Genomic DNA, 19,475 nt, shown 5'->3' on the forward strand with positions numbered 1-19,475 from the left:
AAAAGCTTTATTCTCCACTTCCAAGAGATACAGTCAAGATTAATAAAATCCTTAGTGTGATGGCTACATCTGGAACCAAGCTCAACAGTTAATTTTTTTCTTGTGCAGTAATTGAGTAGGTTCCAGGTTTGTGCTGCCTACCAAGAATATGAGGTTCAGTGCAAATCCCCAGGATATTTACATGAAAGAATGACTCATCACTAGGCTGCATATCATCTAATGCTCTGCTTAAAACAATGCATTGCTGTTTATAATCTTTTGTAGGACATTTAGGTATCTAGGAGTATATAAAAATACAAACATCTTATGGCACTCTCCACATCTTTCTTCAAGTGACTACACAACTTTATTCAAAACAATACAAAAATGGCGTTATATTTCTTTTCCGGATTAGTTAACAATTACTCTCTTACATCATTAACAGAAACTTTCTCTTTAGCGCCATACTATAATTTGTTTTTCTTATGAAAAACAAGATTTGGTTTCCAGCTCTTCAGTCAAAACCACTGCAAATCCCTCATCAAAGTTCCTTTACTAAGGACATTCTTTGAAGCTGTTAGCTGATGTGTTGGTCATTTGAAATCTTCTTCAGTTTCTTAAAGCCTTTTATTTTCAGATAGTGCCACTGTACAAAAAAAATTAGATGGAAATTTTGGGAGCCAGCTATTTGGTGTCACTTTCCATTTCTTTTCCTGTGGGTTCCTTGAAGCCTGAAATTGGAACTGTGTGTATAGTTTTCTGAAACTAGGTTCTGAAATACAGAGTGCATCAGTTCAGCCTTGCCATCTCATTTCAGTTATGGGTTCTGATATCAGGCTGGTCACGTGATGATACCTTAAATTTCAATGGACCACCACAAAAAAGGATAAATGCTTTGAACAACACAAAAAACCCACTGTAATTATATGCAACAACCAATGGCATTATTGAGTGTGAGATCCAAAGATATGCATTGCATGAGACAAATCGCAAAACCTCATTAAGGTCCTAAATTCTTAAAGCTACACACAGTGTTTGCCTTTCTTATTTGCCCCATTGTTATAGTCTTGGCTTCCCAAATCAGTGATCAAGATTCCCACTTGTTACTGTCTGAGGACAGCTTGTGTCATTCCAGTGCAAGTAAGATTCATCATGTTAAAAATCAATTAAGTGTTCTTTAATTGTAACATGATCTTCTCCTGCCACAGTTCCTTCTTTTCCAGAAACCAGTCTAACTCTCATGGTCATCTTCTCTTACTTGCTAATATTTTGGTGCTGTCAAAAATAATAAAATAACACTTAACAGCTTTCAAGGTAAAATGTCCTTCTTTAGCATATTCCTAAAAATATGAATAATTTTGTTTTGAATAATTTTAGCCACTGTTACATTGCAATAAATGCTGAAGCCAGAGTAGAAGAGTGGCTCTCATCTGGCAGGTAAGGGCCAGGTCATCATGCCACTTGCTGCACTCTCCAAATTAATTGAACGTCTGTAACAAAGACCACAGACCCCTGTAACTGGGCAGGATGCAGGCTGCGTAGTGCAGGGTTGCACACCTATTGATTACTATAAGAACTCCTGTGTCATATTATGAGAATGAGACCTTAGGTGATCAAACTGGGTGAAGCATAGGAGCCATATAAGCCTGGATCCTGGATTGAGGAGTCAGTCTGGCCCAGGTCAGGGCTATGAGGGCCTCTCCCTGGGGGAGGACTGCAGACAATAAGGTAGCCCTGAGCAGCTGGTGTTGGATAACCAGCTAGCAGTAAGGTTTTCACTTGTGTTGCATATTTACCCTGAAAGGAGTTGGTTATTTCATTTTTAGCTCATCTTTTGGTTATGATTTGGGAAAAATAGCTGTGAGACATGGGTTAGGTTTAAAGGGAGTAGGGAGGCCACAGTGGGTGACTGGCGAGGGCACTATATGGTTGACTTGGGACAGGCTAAGGCCCTTAGAACTGATAGCAGGTAGAGAACCCAAGAGAAATCCTGAGACAGATCCCATTGCAACTCTTAGTTTGAACACCTACACACTGAATCCCTTTATAGGTCATGGCTGTTAACTGAACCACAGATTTCTCCATACATGCGCTAACCACCAAACTATCAGCTGGGCTTGGTGATGGAATTTCCCACCATTCCTTTTGAAGCAGTGCTGTTGTACTGACAGAAATACAAGATTCATGAGACCAAGAAAGAAGTAGAAGAGTTCTCCTCAAATGCTGTAATCCAGCCATTTAGACATTCACCCAAATGTAGCCACTTAGGGTTCCAATCTGCATACCCAGACACATTGCAGTCTTTTAACTACTTGCTATTTAATGTGAAAAACAAAAGGCATTATGGGAATATGGACCAAAAGCAAGAACTCTTACTTAAAAAGTTAAGAGTTATACTTCCCAGTCCAAGTCTCTGCACCTAGGAGTTATTTCTAGGTGGGGACGGGGGGGTAGAGGTTGTTTCTTTCAAGGCATTGACTATTTAATGTAAAATACAAGTTCAGATAAGCCCCTACCCTGAAGGGTAGGCTACTATTCTGAGAGGTGTGACGTGTAGTTTTGAATCCACTTAGGCTTGAAAGATCATTAAGTGCAGGTCCTTTCTACCTGGGTGAGTTGCCTAAGAGATTTTTTTTGCAAAAATCTAGTTGGTCTAATAAAAGATATCACATCTACCATGAGTTCTGAATCCTTTTGCCTCTAGACTAATACAGCTACAACCCGGATACCTAAGAGAATGTAATGCTCTAAACCTGGAGTGTCAAAAATCCTGCCTACAGGCCAGATCCAGCCGTGGCGCTGTTTCACCTGGCACGTAAGGCTCCTTGGGGCTACCACCAAATTCCTGGGAATGATTAAGATTATGTACCAACACAACTGTGTTAACTGTGCTCCCACCACTGCTTACCACACCACTACCGCTTGCTCTGCTGCTGCTACTGGATATGCATCCAGCCTGTGAGGCTCCTGGCAGTCTGGATACAGCCTTGGGAGCCAGTCAACTTTGATACCTCTACTCCAAAACAAGGAGTGCAAGACACGAGTCAGAAAGGGAACAGAAAGAGCAGCCTGACTCTTAAGCCTAATGCTTTAAGATTTCCCTTCAGAGCCTAGTGTTTGTAATTTTAATGTTCTTTCTCAGGTGGTTTCTACTTTTTAGCTTGAGTGCTTATGCAAACAGTGCATAGTGAGTTCTTGGAGAAAGGAGTCCAAAAACAGAACTACTACCTCTCAGGTCAATGCCCCAAGCAGCTGGACACATTCTGCACTGGAGCAGGCAGGTGGCCCCCCTCTTGTAGCTGGTCCATGTTGCACTTCAGGAATTCAGCAAAAAAGAGCACCAGCGAGAGCCTGGCTGTGCAGCCAAGCGGTTTGAATGTGTGCGTGAGAATTGGAAGGCCAGAACACTGTTCCCAGGAGGGGCATTGGTTTAGTATTTTGGGGGTAATTTTTTTGTTTTGTTTTAGTCAATGACTGCTGAATGTAAAATGCAAAAATCTATCCACCTCCTTGCTTCATGATTTGGACACTCTTCTGAGGTGGTCGGGGTAAGAAGTTCACTTGTCAGTCCCCTCAGGGTGAGAGTACCATCAAACCCACCACCTGGGTGAGTAACTAAAGGGGTTACAAAAGCGAAGGAGTGAGAAACCAGGGAACCCTCAATGGGATTCAAGCCCACATCACCCACCTTCCCCAGAAAAGGGTCCAAACCTCCAGGCTACAGGTTGGGCCCACAGTCAAGTTGCTTTCCTGCTTTTCTTAGGCCAAGAGGCATGTAATTTCCATACAGCCCTAAGGAAAGCTCTGAGTTAGTAGTAAGCTGATTCTATGGTTTTGTAGTTTGCTTTTTACCTGGGAGCACAACATTCTGAACTTTATATTCAGGGTTTTTCTAGTTTTGGACAGTGCCTGTTTCTTATAAAGTTTATAAGGCGCTGTGAAAATATGGAGCTGAACATATGATTGCAAGGTCCCAAGCAGGGGTCAACTCCCCAGATACAGGCTACTATCAGCAAGAGCAGGATGATCTGCTATTATGTTGCTAATTACAAGAGCTTAACCGGGTCAGGAAGAAGGAGCATCATAGAATGCCTAACTCTGCAGCCCAGTGCTTTGACTATTATATACATTATTGTGGGATGAGGAAACTGAATGCTTCAGGCTCACAGTTTAGGCAGGCACCCCAACCAGCATGGTATAGATTATATGGGGCAAGAGGCTCTCCTTGAGAAACTCAGCCTATTACCAGAAAGAAAACCCTTTAGGTTCTTCTTCAAATACTATCCATCACTCCTGAAAATTATGTAGATTGGTGGCTCACATTATGCAAGTTACATTACACATTTGCTTCAGGATAATACCTGTTTTGAGTATTATCTATATTGCCTCTTCCAGACAGCTAATAATATGTTTTACTTACTTCTGATAATTAAAGATGATAGCTGCACTCATCCACATAACACTTCTATTAACTTTTGGTGCCAAAGGTTGCAGAAGTTCTTATTATTGGCACCTAAATTAAATTGCATAAAAAATCATCAGCTGTTCTGAATGCACTCCAATAAGAAAAGGAAGGGTATCTGTGCCTGAAAACTTGAAAAAACAAATTTTCCATCTACTTAGTTGGTCTAACAAAAAATTTCACATTTATACAAAGAACTTTGTCTATCTATGTCTTTAGCCCAACATGGCTATAACCAACACCTATGTCCTAAGAAAGAATTGATATTAAAATTTCACTATTGCTAGCAAGCTCAGAATAGAAAATGAGTGGCTAAGCATGGACACTTAACTACCCTTCCATTTTCTTCCAGCTCACCATTGCAGAACAGTCTCGTCATGTAGGCTGAAGCAACAGTTGGAAGCATATAATATATCCGCCCCTAATGGACCTATTCCATAGCTATAGGGCTATAATTCTAAGAGCTATGAATACAGCATCTTTCGCAAACAAATTTAGTCATTGAAGAACTTAGTCATTGAGTTTTGTGTGTACAGCTTAAGAAAAAAACCCCCTAAAAGTTACCTAAAAAGTGTAACTTACCTTAATGGGGAAATAACACAATAGTTTTAACACTTTTATTTTAATAGTTAAAAGTATTTCTCAACTCTAGTGTATACTATGTATGATTCAGTGTGAGAGATCATCTTGGGGACACTTCTGTACACATGATTGCAAATAGTTACTTGTAAGTTAACGTTTCCCAATTCAGACCTTATCAGTTAGTAATAATACAATAAGATAAGTAAAAATCCACATATTATCAAGTAGCACTTACCTGACCCCAGACAAGTTCTCCTAATCCAATAAATATACACCACATCCACTGGTCAAGCTCCAGAGGAGAACAGCTGAAAGGCTTCCCACCAAACTGCACAATTACTATCTGCAGAGGAAAAATGGGAGGAGGGGAAACATATTATCTTTCCTGTAAAGATGTGTTATATCTCAGTTTGCTTGAGCAAATACATTGCTAGTGGAACAGTTAAGCATGCCCTAAGATAGTGATTGGCAATCAGTGTGCCACGTGACATCTTGGGGTGCCCTGAGATTGAAGGGTTCCACATAATGTCATCACTGTTTAGCACACAAACATGATTCATGAGATAAAACTACAGTTTTCAAATAGGAATCCATGGTGTTAAAACAATTTGACCTTTTGTGGTCTGAGTTCTCTGCAACAGAAGAATTGCTCTTATTTTTCTATACTTAAAGGGGAATGAAAACTAAACAATGGCATTTTCCAAGCATGCCTCTAATCTAAACAGGCTGAGAACCTCTGCTCTAAGCATACTCAACTGTATAGTGACCTGAACATGTCAGAAAATCAGAAAAACTACATTCTGATCCCAATTTTCTGCGTGCTATCCTACAAGTCCTTAGGTAAAGGCAGACTGATTTGAGTGATCTATTCAAAATACCTTGGGTCTTATTTTCAGAAGAGCTGATCACACACTCCCTATCGTGATCAGTAGAGGCTGAAGCTTCTCAGAACTAAAAATCCAACATAGTGTCATTTAAACACTGAACTCATGAACTGATGAGTCTTGAATGAGAGCTAAAGGCAAAGCATTATTTTATGTTGGAATTTATTTGGAACAAGAGATTTTTATTGAGTGTCAAACATCTTATTCCATTGCCATTATGTTTTATATTAAGGCCCCAGGCAAACAATACACCAAAGCCATGATTAATTGATTAACTGGTTTATTGCATCTTAAAGGTGGCAGAAAGAAGTGTAGCTCCCTGCTGTAACTGAGAATGCTTTGCAAGAAGCATTCTGAGTTACAATGATGTCCTGGACCAAACAGAAGTTCACTGCTGGTTGCAGGGGGTGGGGGGGTGTAGCTTGCTATCTGTGAGCCTGCAGCTGCTTTCCCCCAGCCTGTTCCTTTTTCAGAATGGGTGGGGCAAAATGGAGCACAGGGAAGCAGTCTGGGAGTTTTTCACCCCAGCTGGAGGGTGGGGTGGGTGAATTGGAGCCCCCCTCCACCTCAAGGCAGGGTTCCAATACACCCACCCCACCCTCTACCGGGGCTGAAAAACCCCCAGACCAAACTTCCTCTGCTCCCTTTCCCCCCTCCTATTCTGAAAACAGTGACAGGCTGGCAGGCAGCGCAGACAGAAGTTATAGCAGATGCTCTATTTTGAACTGCCTTCATCTGATACCTTATGTAATGAGGGGTCAGATTTTCACCCGACTGGCCATTTTTAAAGCTGTTTGCAGCCATGCACTTGTGTTTGGTCACAGTTTTAAACTGCTTTCTGTGACCAGACCAGGAGAAAGTTTTCACTTCTGTCTGTACAAAATGTAAATCAGCCACATACATGTTCAGGATATTAACAGTGCAATAAACCAGGAAACCAGCAACAAAGTTATTACAGAGATATGTGTAATAACTTTGTGGCTGGCTTCTATGGGGCCTTGAATAGAATGTGGCAGGGTAGACCACACCAGGGTTTGCAAATGGCAAACAATTGTTGGTTGGCAGGGACCACACCAAGGTCGAATACTGGTTCAGTCCCTGCCAGTTGACAGTAGATTAGGACCACTGTGAGCTAATGCTCTGTGGCAGTACCAACAATCAACTGATTGGGACTACTCTTGGGCTCAATTTCTAGGGTGGTCCCAATTAGCTGATCATGGGTCTCCAGAGTCAGCTGATGATCAGCTGATTTCTGAGCACCCAGATTTCAATTTACTCATGCAGGAGGATATAAGGAGGTTCCTGGGATCACAATCCCAAGATCCCCCTGCACCAGCAATATGGCACAATTCAGATCTGATCCCTGATCCTACAATTGTGCTGCCTGCCATGCATGTGTGGAAAGAGCTTTCCCATTCCACCTTCAAATGAACATCTGTCAGCAATCTAAATCTCATTAAAATAACAGATTAATAGAGAATGCATTCATTTATAGAAAAAACTAATAGTTATTAAAATGTATCAGATATGTACACATAAGTAAATATCAATTGAAACATTTTAAATGGAATTACCAATCAATTCTGGATAATATGATGTTAATTCAATTATTTTTTCTTAAATATTTTTCTTAATTTATCTTCTCTTCTTAACAGCATCTTACTAATGACTGATATGTACATAGGATAAATGAATATATTCAACAGTAATCCGGGAATGGGTAGTTAGTTAATCTAAACACCATACCAGTGGACTAAATTGGTGATAACTGATAAAGTTTATTTGCACAAAAAACATTGACAGGGTAATTATAAACTAGAAATGTTGATGTGGGTATGAGATGCACATTAATTTTGTGGCAAACATAACACCTGAATCCCACCAGATGACTGTAGCCAAATAAATCATATATACATGGCTTTTGTAATGTGTTTAGTTCTGATCTAATTTATTCAAATTTCAAAACACAAACTTTAATTCTCTTCTGATATTGTGGTGTATAGGACTTCTGCATAGGAAGATGAATTGTCAATAGCTATAATAGTGTAAGTGTCAACAATTTAAATGGGTAGTCTAGGTCCCATTTATCACATTCACTAAGGTCAGGGCTATCCAACTGGAAGCCTGTGGGCTGCATCTGGCCTGACGGGGTTAATATGTGACCATCAGATTCCCACCCAGCTACCACTGCTCCCTTTGCTCTGGCTGCCACTTTAAGGACTCAGAGCTAGCAACAGAACAACCTGCAGATGACTGCACTCCCCAGTCAGGAATCACATGGCCAGCAGGGGATTGCCTGACTGGGGAAGAGAACTCAGCTGTTGGCAATAAGAGTAGGCCTAAGCAGGGAAGCCAGCAATTTGCTGTCTGCAGTTGTAGAAAGTACATTGCCCAGCTGGAGCTGCTACTCACAACATCTTGGAGGTAAGGGCAGGAGCTATGGGGATGGCAGGAGGCTCCTGGTCCTGTGGCATTACCAAAAATTTCACCCTGCTGGGGTAAGATGGTATCGTGGGTCCACTCCTGGTGGGGCGTTTCCCACAAAATGATATGCCAGTTGCCTCCCCCGTGAAAGGAGACTAAGAGGTGCCTTAAAACCCCTTCCCCCTGTGCATAGGTAACCCAGAGTATGAACAGGCAGTACAGCTAGGCATGTCTATGGACACCTGAGTCCATGGGGTGTAAGACCCCAGAACCCCAGTACAGGGGTTTGAATCACTGAATCATAGAATAGAAGGACCGGATGGAACCTGTAAGTTTATTGAGTCTGGTCCCCTGCCATGGGCAGGAAGTAATTGGGTTCAAACAAACTCCATGAGTTGCTTGTCCAGCCTCCTCTTGAACACCTCCACCTCTGCTGAGTGTGTGTTCCAGATTCTAGTTACCCTTATGGAAAAGAAGTTTTTCCTTATGTCTAGCCTAAATTTTTCCTCAACTAGCTTGTGCCCATTGGACCTTGTCCTCCCAAGGGGTGCCTTTCTGAAGAGATGCTCCCCTAGTGTTCACCCCTGAGATACTTGTAGGCAGCTACCAAATCTCCTATCAGTCTTCTCTTACTCAGACTGAACAAGATCAGTTCCCACAGTCTCTCCTTATATGACCTGTCCCCCAGGCCCCGATCATGTGGGTGGCCCTTCTCTGTTCTCTTTTGAGCTTATCCACATCCATCTTAAAGTGTGGTGCCCAGAACTGACACAGTAGTCCAGCTGTGGCCTCACCAATGATAAATAGAGGGGGAAGAGCACCTCTTTGGATCTATTGGCAATGCATTAGCTGATGAACACCAGAGTTCTATTTGCCCTGTTGGTGATTTCATCATACTGATGACTCATATTCATTCTTTGGTCGATTGTCAACCCCAGGTCCCTTTCAGATGCAGTGCCAGCCAGTGGACCACCACTGTGAAGGTTCTTCCTATCCAGATGAAGGATCTGGCACTTATCCCTACTAAGCCTCATCTGATTGCATTCTGCCCATAGGACCAGCCTGTCAAGGTTATCCTGGATACTTGCCCTGCCCTCAGATGTGCCTACATTTCCCCACAGCTTGGTGTCATCCATAAACTTAATGATTGCACTTCCCACTCCCTCATCCAGGTCATTGATAAAGATGTTAAAGAGTATGGGCCTAAACACTGATCCCTGGGGGACACCACTGGAGATGGCCCTCCAGGATGAGACCACCCCATCAATTACAACTCACTGGGATCAGCCACCGAGACAGTTGCCAACCCATCTCACTGTAGCCTGGTCTAGGCCAGTACCCTCTAGCTTAACTGAGAGAATCTAATGGGAACCAGTATCAAAGGCCTTTCTGACATCTAGGTAAATGATGTCTACCTCATGCCCCATGTCCAGTTGATTAGTTACCTGGTCATACAAGGACCTCCCCTCAACAAAGCCATGCTGGTTGTTTCTCAGTGCTCCACCAGTTATGAGCTTGTGGTTGATGGTTTCCCTGGTAATTTTTTTTTTTCAAAGATTTTTCCCAGGATCAAAGTCAAACTGACCGGTCTATAGTTTGCAGGGTCATCTCTCTTCCTTTTCTTAAAGATGGGCACCACATTAGGCTTCTTCCTGTCATTCAGGACCACTTCTAATTCCATGACTCTTTGAACACCATTGCCAGAGGCACCACTAGGAGTCAGGCCAATTCTTTCAGGACTCTTGGGTGCAGCCCATCTGACCCAACCAACCTGAAAAGATCCAAATGCTCTAAGCGTACCTTCACCTGTTTGAGGCAGTTTTTATGTGGACTACTGTCATTGCTGTATTCTCTAGGTTGCTGAACAGGTGACGAGTTCATGCCTGGTTTCAAGAATACTGATGTGAAGTAAGAATTAAGGAGCTCAACCTTTTAGCAGGGATCAACTATAGGTTCAGTAGGGGACTTACAATGGAGCTTGATTTCTTCTTGCTCCCTGTATACCTATAGAAGAACTTTTTGTTGTCTTTTACTTCAGTTGCCAGCTTTATCTTCATGCATGCCTTGGCCTTCCTTTTCTCATACCTGCAGGAAACCATTTTTCCACTGCCTGTATGCTTCTTATTTCTTTTTAAGAAGTTCCCTGATGTCCCTGTTGAGCCAGGCAGGTCTCTTAGCTCCTTTCCCACATGGGGATGGCCTCTTTTTGAGCAGTGAGAATTGCCCCATTAAGGAAGTGCCACCATTCCTGAACTCGCAAGTCATCCAGTCACTAGTTGGGAAGGGCATTTCCAACTAGACTCCTGAGTTTACTAAAGTCTGCCTTTCTGAAGTCAAAGACTTCTGTTCTGTTGGTAGAATTCCCACCCTTACAGTGGATGGTGAATCTAATCAACTCATGATCACTATCACCCAGAGTACCTCCAATCTTCATGTCACCTACCATTTCTTCCCTTTTGGTCAGCACCAAGTCCAGAGTGGCTTTATCTCTAGTCAGCCCCTCCACAGGCTATAACAAGAACAGGTTGTCTAAAGTTGCCAAGAAGTTGATTGACCTGCTGGAGCTGTCTGAATGGTCTTCCCAACAGATGTCAGGGTAGATGTAGTCACCCATGACCATCAAGTCCTTCATGCTGGATGCATCAGCCAGTTCTCTGTAGAATGCCTGGGCACTCTCCTCTTCTTGGTAGGGAGGAGTATAGTAGATTCCCACCATCAGGTCCCCTTCTCCCGTGCCCCCTTATATCTTGACCCAGAGGGTCTCAAGGGACTTCCCTGTGCAATAAAATGTAACCTGCAGGGAAGGGTACTGCTCTTTCACTTAGAGGGCTACCTGTTCACCCTTCTTCCCAACCTGGTCCTTCCTGTAAAGCATATTGCCCTCAATATCCACTGCCCATTCATATGTATCATCTCACCAAGTATCCATCAACCTAATAATGTCAAATTCCTCATCAGACAGAAGGACTGCCAGTTCATCTTGTTTATTGCCCATGCTTCTAGCATTCCCATAAAGAAAGCTGAGTTCACCTCTACTCATCTGAGGTTTTCTGTCCCTCTGCAAGTGTCTCAGGTCATTGGTGATAACCTGGATGTCCCCTATGTGAGTACCCTCCATTGGGTAATCTTGGCCAGAGGATTTATGCCTAGCAGTGGAATCTGCCCCCACTCCCCCGGGCTTGTGTAGTTTAAAGCCCTCCTCAGCAAGTCTGCAATTCTCATGGGGAAGAGCTTCTTCCTTCTGCCCGTGAGGTAGATACCATCTCTTGCATGCAGACTAGTGCCATTGAACTGCATACCAAAGTTGAAGAATCCAAAACCAGTTCAGTGACACTATCTCTGAAGACTTTGGTTGACTTCTTCAATGCATTCCTCCCTCTGACGGCCATCGCTTCTAACAGGAAGGACTGAGGAGAAGACCATTTCTGCTTCTGATTACTTGAGCTTTGCCCCACTGGTCTTGTAGTTGTCCATGATTCTCCTGGGGTTGTTTCTTGCTGTGTCACTTGTGTCCACATAGACAAGGAGCATGGGGTAGTGTTCTGTAGGGCAGACCAGCTTTGGGATCCTCTCTGTTACATCTAAGATCCTAGCTCCTGGGAAGGAGAAGGTCTCTTGTGCAAGGGGGTCTGGATGATAGAAGGCACCTTCTGTTCCTCACAGCACAGAGTCTTCCACAACAATCACCCTTTGTTTCTTCAGTGGGGAAGGGGATGGTTCTCTCTTGTTCTTGGTGCAGAGGACATGGATGCCTCAACTGATGATGGTGCCAGGGCTGCGTAGTTGTTGTATAGGGCTATTGGTGGAGCAGCTGACACATGTCGTGGCTTTGCACCCGATGTGACCAATTTCCACCCTCCATCATAAGGGACAACTTGCTGAAGCACACTCTTCTGCCTGAACTCTGTAGCATCATTGTCCATGTGCAGGGCATAAAAGTAAGCATCTAGGTCCTTCTTGTGGTCCCTGATGGTTTCAGTCTGCTCACCTCCTCCTGGAGTTCCCTCATTTGGCCCTCCAGAACATCCGCCAGTAAGCACATCCCACAAGTGTGGGCCCTGTACTCATAGTTTCTTAGGTGTTTTATTGAGTAGAAGACCAGGTGGGTACGTTGATTATCCCCACATGGCCCTTTTCAGCAGCTGATGCTGATGCTGTGGCCTGGCAGACATGCTTGAGTAGCTGCCTACAGATGGATTCCCTGGCTTCCCAGTTAGGGTCCCCTGGCTTCCTGGTTTCTAAAAGCAGCTGGGGGATTCCTTAGGTCCCCAGGTCTCCATGGAAGTGGTGAGGGAGGGCTGATTCCTTGTCGCCTTTACCTGAGTTCCAGCATTGGGGAGTGGGAGCACTGTCCCATGGTGTGGGGGGGCTTCAGTTGCTCGGTGGTGCAACAGTCATGGGGAATGCCATGCATCTCCACCATGGGGCAACTCAGGGCAGAGAACCCACTAATGGCCCCTCGGTGAACCCTCCCACACAAACTCCTGTGTTAACTTGTGCATTGGGCTCTGGTTGCATGGGTCCCTGGTGGCTGGGCTAAGTAGGGGCCAGGGGAGCATGACCTGCCTCAGGTCCACTCAGCTGTCTCCCACCATTCTCTGTCTACCTGCTGCAGTCCCCCACTTACCTCCTGGCTCCTTGCTTGGGGTCAGAGGTCTTGGGGGTCTGCCTGGGGGGTCGGCCGAGGATCTATGGTACTCAGGGACATGACGGGCTTCTGCCCATGCATCTCCTCCTGAGAGCTGGTCCCAACTGTAGAGTGGCCTCAGCAAAGGAGAAGAGGAATCAACTGAAGTTTAGGCTGTGCAGAGTACGCCTGCAAGAGCAACCTGAAGGGCTGCACACAGGCCAGCCCCACAGGTAGCTAGATGAGTAAGCCCCAGTGAGGGGGCATGAGTTTGGGTGTCCCAGTGAGAGGGTGGTGGAGTAGCCCCAGTGAGGGAACAGAGGAGTTAAGACTCCAGTAAGCCCTCAGACATTTTGAGACTGAGTTTTGGGTCAGAGATGAAGAGTGTAGAAATAGTGAGTAGTTCAGGCCAGTAGAGACTAGTATTTTGGATACCATCTGCGAGGCATGGGACACGGTATAGGGAAGTTTCAGAGCTCTGTATAATGTCCTAGGTATCAGGGCATTAAATGGGCAGCCTCCCACATTCCACATCTAGTTTAGTACAACAAGTTGTGGCAGGAGAGACAATGCAGACTGCCTTAGACAGATGGGCGGGCTGAAGATGAGACTCACTCCTAAGATGGCTCCCTGCCACACTGAGACCAGGATCTCCGGGGCAGGCTAGTGAGAGGCTTGGTGAGTCTTCTGTCTGTGTAGCAGTGCCAGTGGGATAGCCTGAGCAGGGGGCTCATACTGTTTGTGTCAGAACAATTCCCCACATGGTGGTGGTAGCCAGGGTGCCTGTACGGCAGCAGAAGTAGGGGACTCACACTGCTCACACAGCAGGGTTCTGAATGTGACCCAAGTTCCCTCTAAGGTGCACACGTGCGTGGCCACACACAACTAAAAGTGTGGCCCCTCCCCAATGAGCCAAGGTTTTTTTTTCCAAAAAGCTGGGAGCTAGGGCGGGTGAGGCAGTGATTGCTGGACTGGGAGAGCAGGCAGGGGATGTGCCTGGCCTAGCTAATTTGGAGATTTAGCCCAATCAAATTGGGATAGTGATCTGAATCACTGAATTGAATCACTGTCCCCTGAATCGGCTGAATCCGAATCCGAAGTAAGTACTAGACACTTTGCACAAGCCTAATAAACAGATATTAATAGGATTCAGAAAATAATGAGAGAAAAGTGTTTTGTATGCAGCAGTCAGGGTCACAGGCAAGAATAAATACTAGTACTGTAAAGGTGGTGCTGATGTTGTCAATAAGAGCACAATATGGCCCTCCCCTTTTCTAATATACAAAATGGTTACTGCCCTGTGGGCAACTAAGGTCATACATCTGAAAATTCATAGACATTAGGGTTGGAGCATAGCACTGGAAAGCCTATAAGCATGATGTGGGGTTTTTTTCCCCTGAGGTGGAGTACATTTTTCTGTATTGAATGTCATCAGGTTTTTACCCGCCCACTTTCTAAACCTATCAAGGTCAGCCTGGATCACCAGCCTATCCTCGGCTGTGGACGCTCTATGCCAAATTTTGGTGTCATCAGCGAACTTGGCCAGTCTGCTTCTGACACCAGTGTGCACATTGTTAATAAAGACGTTAAAGAGTATAGGTCCAACGATGGAGCCTTAGAGGACAGCACTGGTCATGGAGCGCCATGATGATTCACTTCTGTCAACTACCACTCACTGGGTCTGATCTCAGAGCTAATTCCCCAGCCATCAGACTGTGATGTAGCTGAGGCCACGGTTTGCAAATTTTTCCATGAGGAGATCGTGGGACACCAGATCAAAGGCTTTTTTAAAGTCCAGATATATGACGTCATTCTCTTCTCCCTTGTCCAGGTGATATGTCACCTGGTCATAGAAGGAAATAAGATTGGTCAGGCAAGAAACCCATGCTGGCTGTTCCATAGGATGTTGCCATCAGCCAGCTTGTCAAGAATGGTCTCTTTGATAATTTTTTCCAAAATTTTTCCAGGGGTTGAGGTCAAGCTGATTGGCCTGTAGTTCCCTGGATCTACTTTTCTCCCTTTCTTGAAGATAGGCACCCCATTGGCCTTCTTCCAATCTTCAGGTACTTCACCAGGCACCATGAGTTCTCAAATATCCTTGCCAGTGGCTTCAAAAACAAGCCTCCTGAATGAGTGAGAGAGGAATGTGAGGTGTAAAGGAAGAAGAAATGGTAGCTTGGAGAATGTGGAGAGAAAAAAAGGAGGAGCAAGCAGAGCTTGATACTAAAGAGGTTAACATTGAAAAAAGTAGATGGAAATAGGATTCTCACTGGAAGTAGGATTCTCAACAGATTTATAGATAAAAAAGAGTGAGAGATAATAAATATGTTACAGGGTAGAATACAGAACAAAAGGGACTAAGGGTCAGGGTGCAATAATGGAAAAAGGCATAAATTGTTCCATTCCCTTTTACTGTAAACACATTTTGCAATTTTACTCTGAAAGAGGGGAGGGGTGTTTTGGGAGATAATGGGAAGATATTCCTTGATTGAGACAAGGAAAAAAAATGCTACCGTTTTCTTCTCCATATATGCTGAAACCTTCATAGACCTATCTTCTTGATCTTCACCAAACTACTACCCAAATGCATTGGGTTCTCTGTTTTTTATGCTAAAACACTGGTCACCCTGATGTTACATTCTTTGGGATGACTGCACATGAAGGTGAAATCCCAGGAGCAGTTTTTCTGTATCTCATAGCAGATTCAATAAATATGCATGGAACTAAACAAGTTTATGGATGTGGCCAAGCCATATTTCTTTTAATCCATCATATTAATTCCCAAGGACAGGGTGAGCTCCTGTGGATCATCAATTAGTTTTACTTATAGCAAACAGTAAGCTCATCAGATTGGTTATCATAACATACTAGCCAGCTGAAGAACAGTAAATATCATTCCGAGCTGCTTTAGCAAACTGTATTATAAAATTATACTCTTCAGAACGTATCATATAATCACTAATGTGGAAAATGTAATTGAAAGAATAACCTATTTTACCTCAAGATATATTACCCAGATTTAAGAAAGACTGAAAAGCAAGCAAAACCCCCAGACTACATAGTCTTTTATCCTGTATTTTCTCAAGGGCATAACTCCCATTTGCTTTATTGTACATTGCATATGAATGAAAACTGCAGAAGCAGACTTTTGAGCTATGCACAGAGACTAATATATCTATTTATTTTAGAAGGTTCTTTGTTGGGGGAAGAGAAAATTGAGACCAAAGGTTAAAATTTATTAAATGGACTCAATATATCAGTTGGATGTCCCTCTCCCTTCAGCAGCAAATGGGGCCTCTGAGGGCTCATGGCAGAGACCCCCCCAACTCAGTGTGGGGCAGCAGGAGTCAACCCGCCTCACCTGGCGCACACATGGCAGCTGCACCATCATGCAGGTGCAGTATGGCTTGGCAGGGTGCTGCATGCTGTCCCAGAGCTGGGGTGGCTCCACATGTCAGCCAAAGCTCCCAGTTCATTCCCCAGCTCTCTTATCACTTCCCCCAGCTCTTTCTGGGGGGTGCAGCCCCTAGATCTGCATGTGGGGTTTCATCAGATTGCTGCTGCCAGTTCAGGAAATAGCCCAAAGTTGCCACCATCCCCAGCTGGCAATGGCAGCCTGCTGTCTTCCCACATCATCTGGGGGCCCACACCTCCCAGGAAGACGTGGGGGTAACAATCAGAGAGTTGGGGAAAAATCAGGGAGCTGGGGAATTGAACTGGGAACTAGGGGAATGTTCAGGGACCTGAACGTTCCCTTAGGTCCTGGCTCAATTCCACAGCTCTTGGTTTGATTCCCCAGCTCCCTGCTCAATTCCCCAGCCTCCAGTTCAATTTCTTAGCTCCTGGGTTGATTCCCCAGCCCTTGGGTTGATTCCCCAGCTCCCTGTTCAGCCTGCTGAAACCCCACATGCAGATCGGGGGTCCACATCCCCTGGGAGGAGCTAGGGGGATAATCAGAGAGCTAGGGAATTGAACTGGGAGCTAGATGTCAATAGCAGAGCAGTCCTTTCTCCTTAGTTTCTGTAAGCTGCAAGCAGGCCAGCTTTGAAACTCGAAACATTTTGAAACTTTCAAAATGTTTCAAATGCCCTCATTTTGTTTCAAAGATGTTTCAAAGCCTTTCATTTCATTTCATTTCAATTTCTCTACTTCAACCTTAAAATGAGTTGAAACAGCTTTGAAACGAAACACCCGTTGAAATTTTGTACAGCCCTAATGTCCAGGGATTCTCAGGTGTTGCAGTAGACTGTACAAAGGCTTTTCTGAATAGTATCTGGTACAGGGTTTTACAGAAGACTGGCTAATAACAGATTAAAAGGAAGATACTAGAGAGGAGAATATAATCCTTTAAAACACCTCTAGGAAAAACACAGTGCTTCTGCAGTGATGGTTAAAGCTATTGTAACATGCTAGGAACAGAAGTTACACACAAACTGATGTAAGTGATTGGAAACTGGTTCAAATCTGTAACACAACAGAAAATCAGTACACATGAACCTCTTTCCAATGGTCAAAACCAGTTTAAGATAAACCTGGATGGATGTAGTATCAGCCTGAACTAATTTAGTTTAAATCAGTTTATTGAACTTCTGTCTCAAATCCCCTCCAGATTCAAGTTAACTCATAGTCCCCCAGCATCACAGATTGTTTTACACCTCTTCTGCAACCCCCTCCCCTCACAGGTTGGGTGGGATAGCCTTGGCCTAACCTGTCTGCTCCCAATAAGCAGGGAGGTGTGCTGAGCCACTGCAGGCATGTGTGGGACTGCATTTCCAGAATCAAAACAGAAGGTCTGTTCACTTGCTTATCTGTTCAATCTACAGAGTTTAGACTAACTTGTGAAGATTGAATTGATCCAGCCCATGAATTTTTGACAGTCTGTACTTAGCCTAATTATGTAGGCAATGGTACAAAGCATCATATAAATTTAAGTCAGTGTTTGACTCAATTGTGAAGTTATTTAATGAGCACCTTGTTCATCACTACTACTAAAGGGTAAAAAGGGTAGATATTATTCACTGCTACTAGTTGCATTCTTAATCTCCACTGGTATTTATTGTTTCAAGAAATCAGTTATTCATTGCAATTTATTAAATTATACTTACTACAAATCTTTATGTACATGTGCGGTCAAGACTTTTTCTGTATTTCTAGTCTACAAACATATTAAACCTAAGCTAAAGTGTTCAAATGTACTATTAATGAGATATGAGATATTTATAAAACAAGAATATGTCTGATAACAGATAGATTGGTATGAACTGGGCCCGCTACCCAACTTGGTTTTCTGAACAGTAAAACTAGAAAAAGACATGATATATTATTATTTTTGAACAATTGCTGATTCTTGCATAAATGATTACCTGTATAGCAAATGTACCCAATACAATAGTGCAAAATATAGGATTTCTGAAAATGCCATCAAAGACATTCCTCTCGCCATGGATTTTGCGTGCATTGATTTCATTGAAGAGCTGCATCATGACGAAGGTGTTGAAAATAATGGTATAATGCTCTGAAGGAGGAGAGTGGAGCGGTGCATTCCTCCCACTGTCAATCTGAAACATTTGTTCACCTTAATAAAAAGGAACAAAAAAGTTGTTTACTGTTCTAAAGCATTCTGTCTTGTATTTTTATGTCCATCTCTCTGCAATGGATAGCTCTTTTGCCTTGAAATGCTTTGTAACATCATTCCTTCCTGAGCTACCATAATAATGGCACAGTTCCCAATTCAGTGAGCAAAAGAACTACTGAGTTCCCCACTGTGAAGTTTAATAAAGTTGATTTTAGTTGGTGGTGTAGAATACATTCAGATGTTACACTTAGATTGACCTAACTAGGAATAAGTCTAAGTGCTGAAATGTACACACATTTGGGGAGATTAGATCAGGCAAAAAATAGCCAGACTGACCTAACTTAGTTCACTTATGGAGCTGCGCTACATAGACGAGGCTAACTCGTGCCTGATCGAGCCAAATGTTTGGAGTCCAACCCCAGGGCTGGGAAAGCCCAGCTACTCAGCTCAGCCCCAGGGCTGCACTTTTCCTATGCCTCCGCTCTGACTGGGCTATTTTTAGCCATTCTACCCCATCCATCCCTCCCATGGACCTGCCAACCTCCCCATCCTGCCAACCATCCCTCAAGGACCCATTAGACCCCCTCCCAAATCCTGCCTGTGTCTTTCCCTACCCCAAATTACTTAGATTGTGGCCCCCAGCACCAATAAACATATGCACAAGCAGGGGTCCGATCTATGATTACATGGCTTAAAGTAAGCTGCATGATCATAGATCAGGTCCCAGAAATGTGTGCACCAATATACCAGCAAAAATTATTTTTGAGGTGTTTTTCCTCCTACAAGGTAGACAAGAAAGAAATTAAAGACTTATTTTTTTCATCCAATGGACTTGCTGACCATCCATTTGCTATTTTTGTAATAATTAGTAGCAATTGTTCTTCACAGTTTCTGAATATTACTGTCTCGTACGCTATACCTTTTGATAAATATTTAGGATAG

At 43.6% G+C, this 19,475-nt stretch overlaps 1 protein-coding gene across 6 annotated transcripts in view; it reads right to left on the reverse strand.

The window, feature by feature from the left end:
- The window catches only part of ATP2B2 (ATPase plasma membrane Ca2+ transporting 2), a 744,290-nt gene that overhangs the window by 33,087 nt on the left and 691,728 nt on the right, over positions 1-19,475 (reverse strand). For all 6 annotated transcript variants that reach the window (XM_019505109.1, XM_019505107.1, XM_019505106.1 and 3 more), the window contains 2 exons: positions 18,322-18,533; positions 5,259-5,366 (listed from right to left, as the gene is read on the reverse strand). In XM_019505109.1, coding sequence (XP_019360654.1) covers positions 5,259-5,366; positions 18,322-18,533 — 320 coding nt within the window. The remainder of the gene's footprint in view (positions 1-5,258; positions 5,367-18,321; positions 18,534-19,475) is intronic.

The sequence above is a fragment of the Gavialis gangeticus genome, unplaced genomic scaffold (assembly GCF_001723915.1).
Source record: "Gavialis gangeticus isolate Ggan-Ray unplaced genomic scaffold, GavGan_comp1, whole genome shotgun sequence".
Taxonomy (NCBI): Eukaryota; Metazoa; Chordata; order Crocodylia; family Gavialidae; genus Gavialis; species Gavialis gangeticus.